A 7,484-nucleotide genomic window follows, 5' to 3' on the forward strand; every position below is an offset into this window, starting at 1 on the left:
GCAGAGGCCAGGGGTGCTGCTAAACATCTTCTAATGTGTAAGGCAGCCCCATAGCAAAGAATTATTTGGCCAAAATGTCAATAGTACCAAGAAATTTCTCAAACCACTTTTGACACGTTTGATCAGTCACAGCACCTTGTCCATGCACTGCACAAATCTTTGTTTTGCGTTTCAGTTGCAATTTTACCTCTCTTGAAATAAAGCATAATATGCCAAAAAATGTTGCATACTGTCTTCCATGTTCAGTAATAAAATGACTGCACAAAAATTCACTGATTTTGACTTTTTTAAATACGCATTGATATGACAGCTGTCATGATTCAATCTAACAAAATTGTTTTGAATGAAGTTAATAGACAACCAAACACTACTAGAGCCATTGTATGGGAAAATAAATGAACTTTTTGGCCAACCCAGTATTACTAATATAATTTCTTAAATTGGTCTATTTAGGTTTTCTAATTCTTTTTGACTCAGTTTTAATAGTTTCCATCTTTCGAGAGATGTATCCTTTTCATCTAACTTTACCTAATTTATTAGCATACATTTATTTATAGTCTTCCTTTATAATCCTTTGTATTTCTGTAAGGTCGGTAGTTCCCTTCTTTCGTTTCTGATTCTAGTAATTTGAGTCATCTTTCTTTCTTGGTCAGTCTTGCTAACATGCTGAAGTTTTGATAATTTTGGTAATCTTTAAAAAAACACTTTTGGTTTCATTGATATCCCTCATTCCCATTGTTTTTCTCTTCATTAATTTTCCTCTAATCTTTATTTTTCCTTCTTTTTGCCTTTTAGGTTTAGTTTGTTGTTTATTTTACTCGTTTCTTAAGGTGGAGTGATAGGTTTCCTACTGCTTTCACTGCATCCTATAATTTTTGGTATGTCATATCCTCATTTTCATTCACCTCAAGTTATTCTCTAATTTCTTTCTGATTTCTTTTTAGACCCCATGTGAATTTCCTAGCATGTGAATTTCCCAAATTTCTTTCTGTTAGTGATTTCTAATTTTATTCTCTATGATCAGAAAACATATATTGTATTATTTCAGTCCTTTTTAGTGTACTGAAGCTTGTTTTATGGCCTAGCATAAGGTCTCTCCCGGAGATGCTTCTTCTACACCTGAGAGAGAAATGTATATTCTGTTGTTGGGTGGAATGTTCTGTATATCCCTTATGCTTATTAGCCTCTCCGACTATTGTTGAATTGTCTGTTTCTCCCTTCATTTCTGTCAGTTTTTATTTTATGTATTTTTGGTGCCTTGTTAGATGCATCTATAATTGTTATGTCCTCCTGAACCTTTTTAAATCAGTTGAGAAGACAGGAAAGGAAATTCACATTTATAGTGTCTTTTAGAATTATACCTTTATTGTTTTTTCATGTGAATTCACATTACTCTAGGATCACTTGCTTTCAGCTTGAAGAACTTCTTTTGGTATTTCTTGTACAGTCTGCTAGTAGGAAACTCTCCCAGTTCTTTAAAACAGAATATCTATTTCACCTTCATTTTTGAGAAAGTTTGGCTGGGCATAGGATTGTTGGTTGACAATTTTTTCTTGAACATTTTAAATGTTATCCCACTGTTCTTTGGCCTAATTTTGGATGAGAAGTCGGTTTTTTAACCTTACTGGGGTTCCCTTTTAAAAAGTGATGATTGATTTTTCTTTTGCTGCTTTCAAGATTTTTATTATGATGTGTCTTTGTGGATCTCTGTGATTATCTGTTTGGAGTTTTGTTGAGCTTCTTGGGTGTAGTAAAGTTTTGTATCAGATTTGTGAAGTTTTTAGCTATTATTCAGATAATTTTTTTCCTTTCTTTTTTTTTTCTGGTGTTCCCATTGTGCATACATAGTTGGGTGACTTCATGGTGTCAAGGGTGTCTGAGACTGACTATTCATTTTTCTTTATTCTTTTTCTCTGTTTTTCAGATTGTATGATCTCTACCTATCTACACATTTGCTAAATCTTCTGCCAGTTCAAATCTGTGGAGCCCCTCTAGGGAATTTTTCATTTTGATTGTTGTATTTTTCAGCTCCAAGATTTTTACTCATTTTCTTAAAATATCCTTTTATTGATTTCAATTTGGTGAGACAGTATCATTATGCCTTTTTTCTTCCTTTTTCCCAAGTCTTGTTACTATATATTTGCTTGTCTGTTTGTTTAGTTGCCTTGTCAGATTGTTTTAGTGTGCCCTGGCTGGTGTGGCTCAGTGGATTGAGCGCTGATCTGCGAATCCAAAGGTCACTCACTGGTTTGATTCCCAGTCAGGGTACATACCTGGGTCATGGGCTAGGTCCCCAGTTCCGGCATGTAAGAGGCAACCAATCTACGATGTACCTCTCACACATCCATGTTTCTCTCCCTCTCTTTCTCCCTCCCTGCCCCTGTCTAAAATAAATAAAGTCTTTTAAAAATTATTTTAGTGAAGTTTCTTTCATCCCCAGGGTGTAAAGCCTCTGATCGTGCCTTGGAAGAGGAAGCCATAGGCAAGTGTACAGCCATCCTAGGATGACAATGGTTTGATAGGGCTGTCTTTGACTGTTTCTTTCCCAGACTTACACTTAGCTGTTAAGCTCCAAAAATAGTTGGCTGATTTTTTTTTAAGATTTTATTTATTTATCTTGGGAAGGGAAGGAGAGAGAAGGAGAGAAATATCAATGTATGGTTGCCTCTCGTGAGTCCCCTGCTGGGGAACTGGCCTGCAACCCAGGCATGTGCCCTGACTGGGAATTGAACCGCAATCATGTGGTTCACAGGCCCGCGCTCAATCCACTGAGCCACACCAGCCAGGGTGTTGGCTGATTTATCTATTGTTCTCAACAATGCCTTGAGTCATGAAATTACTCCCCAAAATCTGATCTAAGTAAATTTGGGCTACTTTACATGGATCATTTTTAAGGTCATTGTTTGAGCTTTATTGTGAACTCACTTATTCTTAGCTGTCTGTTTCACTTGTCCTCTCTGGTAACCCAGCCAGCCAATGGTTTAGTTTATATTGCTGTCAGTCAACCTGTCTCCTTTTAGTTTTCTCCACACAGTCCACTGTTTTGAGAGTGCTGTTAGTCTTGAACTTCCCCACACTCCTGCAAATGAAGTATGTTCCTTTGGGACGACATTTGTAAGTTTGTTGTTCTCAGGCCTTCTTTTCTCCCTGGGCAAAATCTTTGAGTCTAAACTCCAGAATTGGGGTTGGGGACAGTGGAATGCTTCTTTGAGTGACTCTGCTGCTTTAGAAGAGATGAATGGAGGGACAGCTGTAGCTTCTGGTATTCTTGGTTTGGCTTGCCTCTCTTTCAGCATGGGACCTCTGCTTTATGAAAAAGCCGGTATTGTTAGCATGTCATGTCCAACCCAGCCTCCCTTCCATGAGGAACTGGATGGAAGGGAGCACTCACCTTTACACTGAACTTGCCCAGAACTTAGCCTCAGCAGCAGATAGTTAGATGTTGACATCCTGTCCCTCCTGGGAAGATACAATCTTTAATTGTAATGAGCTGGGTAGAAAAGGAGGCCTGTATTCTTGGTGATGCTAGCTGTAGTGGAGTTTCCATCATGCTGAGCTGAGGATCAAAAAAGCTACAGGTCATGGTTAAACCACCACAACTTGCCCTGGCCAGTGTGGCTCAGTTGGTTGGAATATTGTCCCATAAATTGAAGGGTTGCGGGCTCAATTCCTGGTCAGTGTACATACCTAGATTGTGGTCCCTGGTCACAGCAAGAGGCAACTAATCAATGTTTCTCTCACATCGGTGTTTCTCTCCCTCTCTTTCTCTCTCTAAAATCAATAAAGCATATCTTAAGGGGAGGATTAATAAATAAATCTGCAGAACTTCTCAGGATGCCATGCTGGAAGTCTGTTCTCAAATTCATTCTTATAAAGCCTTTTTAACCTTAATTCCAAAAATTTGATGAAGGTAACACCAAGATGAGACTGTAAGTTAGTTTATTATGAAAGAATAAATGTGCCCTGGCTGCAGAGCATCATTCTGTAAATCAAATGGTGGTGGGTTTGATTCCCAGTTAGGGCATGTACCCAGATTGTAGATTTAATCCGCAGTCAGGAAACATGAGAAGACATTTCTCTCTCTTTCCCTCTCTCCTCTCTGTGAAGGCAGTTCATCCTCGATAGAGGATTTTTTAAAAGTGCTAAATAAATATTAGTAATTATCAATCGAGTAGTGATTCAAATGTGTGATACACTATAAGTTTGTTTCTGGAATACAAGGGTGGTTCAATAGGAAATAAGCACATTACCAGTATAAAGATTCTGGAAATGAAAACTTTTTATATGCAAATAAATGAGTCTCAGAAAAGGCTAATAATTCCAGCAAAATATTCTTAATTTATTGAATTTGGCAACTGGGTTGAGATTTAAGATAACATACAAAAAGTACTAGTTTTTCTCCAGTCTTGTAACAACCAGTTAGAAATGTAAATGTAGGGGGGTATCAACCACAAAACGCATACAATAACTAAGGATGTAGCTTTAAGAAGAAGGTTAGGGGATCTTAAATTTCAGACAAATAATACCTCAGTGCCTGTAGGAACAGACTATAGTCTTAGGTGGGAGATTTAATAGAAAAACAACAAAAACCAGGATTCCCCACATTAATATAGTACAATTCCAGTCCAAATCTGGGGAAAGAGGCTGACCGAAATTATTTTCAAGTTTTATTTGTAGAGTATAGTTTATACAGAAAGTAGTAGTGAGTTCAGGGTCTTGCCTAAGCAGATACAAGTAACTGCAAAGCCATTGCAATTAATAAGAAAAAGGTGATAATTTATTACTGTGATAATGGCACAGTAATAAAACTGGAACCAGAATAGTATCAGTCTAGTGAAAGGTCCTATGTGTTTTGGAACTTAAGTTTTTGTCAACATCGGTACAGGTTCCTTATCTGAAACCCTGCGGCCAGATCTTTTTAAATTAATTTTTGGATTTCAGAACACATGATACGGTGTTTCCCTTGGATCTGGGAAAGTTCCTTGTAGTTGAACCCTCAATAATTCTTCAGATGACTTGTATATAAGTGGGACAAATAAAAATGGCACAAAAACATAATGTCAGTTCATGTTTTACCACCGAATGCGTTTTAGGGGAAAAGTTGAGGGTTTTAGTGGAAACTGGTTTACCTTATAAATTTTTGGAAGGATAAGTTGACTCCTGCCTCATACTATGTAATTAGATTCTAGAAATCTTAAATGTAAAAAACAAAACACAGATTTTGTTTACCTTGATGTTTTAAAGGAAGCCTTCCTAAGCAAGTAGGGAAACCCAGGCCACATAAAAGCACTGAGGGGGTGGCCACTCTGCATCTCAGAGCATTTGGATTTGCTGGTGGGCAGAAACATACCGTGGGAAGCCACAGAAGTATCCCACATAATAATAACATCTGATGGTGACCTGGAGGCAGGGGAGACAAGTACATTGTTTTAGTGCAGTTGGAGGAAGCATGCTTTACAACTTTTTTGCTAAATACTCCTGCACATGGCCTCTGGTGAACCTGTTTGGTAGAATTAAAGGCGCCAGCATAGAAGTATATGTTTATTCTGGTGATGTTTGGTCATTGTAGCAGAAATCTGGAAAGAATGTAAATGTACCTCATTTGGGAGACATTGTCCTGTGTGCATCTGTGCTCCTCCCAGGAGGAGGATACTGTGTTGGCATGTGAAAAAGTTGGGGGGAAGTGGTCTATTATGTCCTAATCATGCATCTCTAATTTGTTTCATTTTGAGTATGCAGGAGTTCTGTTAATATTTTCCCTGAGTAGTAGAACATGTAAAGAAAAAAAGGAAAAGGCAGATAAAAGGGAGTAGAAACAGCAAGTGAAATGTGATGTAGAGAGCTGGATGCAGGAAGTGGAGTTTCCCCCAACAAAAATAGCTTTATCGGTTACTTTCCTGCTTATGGCTTTATATATATATTACCTTGCAATGATAAAAAGTGTGATTTGCCTGTAATTTTGCCACTGAGGAAATCACCTAGCAGTTTGTTGTCAATCCTCCCGGGCAAAAGACTCTGACAACTATACAGACAGTCCATCACACAACTTTATTACCATGCCAGCAGAGAGAGATAAGCCCTACTTTAAGGGCTGCATGGTGTTCTTTTCAATATATGATGTTTAACTACTTCTCCACTGAAGAACATTTAGGTGCTTTCTAGTGTTTCATTACTGCAACCCACTGCACACACCATTCCTATTCCTAAATTTAGGATAAGATAGATTCCAGGAAGGAATTTCAGTACTCAAAATTTTTACTTTTGGTACTTTGTACCAAACCGCTTTCCAGAAAATACAAGTAAACAGTTGAGCATCTTTCCAGCAGAGTAAAAATGCCAAGTTTCAACCTTGCCGTTAGTGTATAATCCTATTGATTAAAAGAATGTGTGTCATTTAAATGTACTGTCAGATATTTATATCCTTGCTTTTATATCCTCCTTATTTGTCCTAAAGAGTTCGTGCTTATTAGGGCAGCTCTTTGTTACAGATTGCACATTTAGCCTTTAGTAGGTTTTTAAAATATGTTCACTGCTTATAGCTTTTATGTAAGTGAATCAGATTTCTGCAATACAGCTGTAAAGACATGTCTTTAATCAGCTGCATACAACGTATGGTATGGAAAAATATAAAATCAGTTAGTGGCTCCATGCTTGGAGGGTTGGCCAGCAGCACACTTGTACCCAAGGTACACTTAAAAAACCTAAGAAATCTGGTTGAAGTCAGGTGGAGGTGTGCGGTGCAGGAGGGCCCCACCATCTGGTATGGTGGGGATCTCCGCACCCAGAGCAGCCTCTCCAATCCTTCCCCGCCTGCCCTACCCGCAGCTCATGATGGAGCAATCGAAGAAGTCATCACTCATGGTGGCCCGCAGTATTCTCAATAACAAGCTCATCAGCAAGAAGCTGGAGAGCTACCTGAAGGTGAGGCACAGGTGCCTGGCACGGGTGCCTGGCGCAGGCCCCAGCTGCATTCCCAGTCCCTAGTCCTCAGCCCTGGTCCCGCGGGTCCTTTCTCTCTAACAGCATCTGTGTCCTTTCCCCAGGGTGAGAACCCCTTCACTGACAGCCCTGAGGAGGAGAAGGAACAGGAGGAGGCTGAGGGCAGCGTTCTGGATGAGGGGGCAATGGTCGAAGTAGCAGGGGATACTGAGGGTACTGAAAGCACGCTAGTGCAGCCCCCGGAGCCCCCGGAGCCGACCGCTGGAGCTGTGTCGCCCCCACTGCCGCCACCCGCGGAGGAAGATGCGGAGGCCGTGCCCTTGCTAGGTGGGGCGCTGCAGCGCCAAATCCGTGGCATCCCTGGCCTCGACGTCGATGAAGACGAGGAAGAGGGCGGCGGGGACACCCCGTGACCGGGGTCAGAGGCGGGCAGGGCGTGCGACAAAGGCTGGAAGAAAAGCTCAATAAAGTTACTCCCACCCCACCTCCAGGCTTGTTTCTGTGGGCAGTGCCAGTGGCAGGTGGAAGCCAGGACCTCCCCAAGT

The 7,484-nt window shown here is 40.2% G+C and overlaps 1 protein-coding gene across 4 annotated transcripts in view; it reads left to right on the plus strand.

Annotated features, from left to right (window-relative positions):
- The window catches only part of AKAP8L (A-kinase anchoring protein 8 like), a 33,394-nt gene extending 25,971 nt beyond the window's left edge, over nucleotides 1-7,423 (plus strand). For 3 of the 4 annotated variants that reach the window (XM_037055642.1, XM_037055652.1, XM_037055662.1), the window contains 2 exons: nucleotides 6,826-6,921; nucleotides 7,044-7,423. In XM_037055642.1, the coding sequence (XP_036911537.1) occupies nucleotides 6,826-6,921; nucleotides 7,044-7,352 (405 nt within the window). In that variant the 3' untranslated portion in view covers nucleotides 7,353-7,423. Of the gene's footprint in view, nucleotides 1-1,924; nucleotides 2,221-6,825; nucleotides 6,922-7,043 lie in introns of those variants that run through there. The other variant, XM_037055682.1, reaches the window with a different exon arrangement.
- Nucleotides 7,424-7,484: the final 61 nt, after the last annotated feature.

This window comes from Sturnira hondurensis, unplaced genomic scaffold, assembly GCF_014824575.4.
Source record: "Sturnira hondurensis isolate 20B ecotype Veracruz unplaced genomic scaffold, ASM1482457v3 Scaffold0000880, whole genome shotgun sequence".
In the NCBI taxonomy this organism is placed as follows: Eukaryota; Metazoa; Chordata; class Mammalia; order Chiroptera; family Phyllostomidae; genus Sturnira; species Sturnira hondurensis.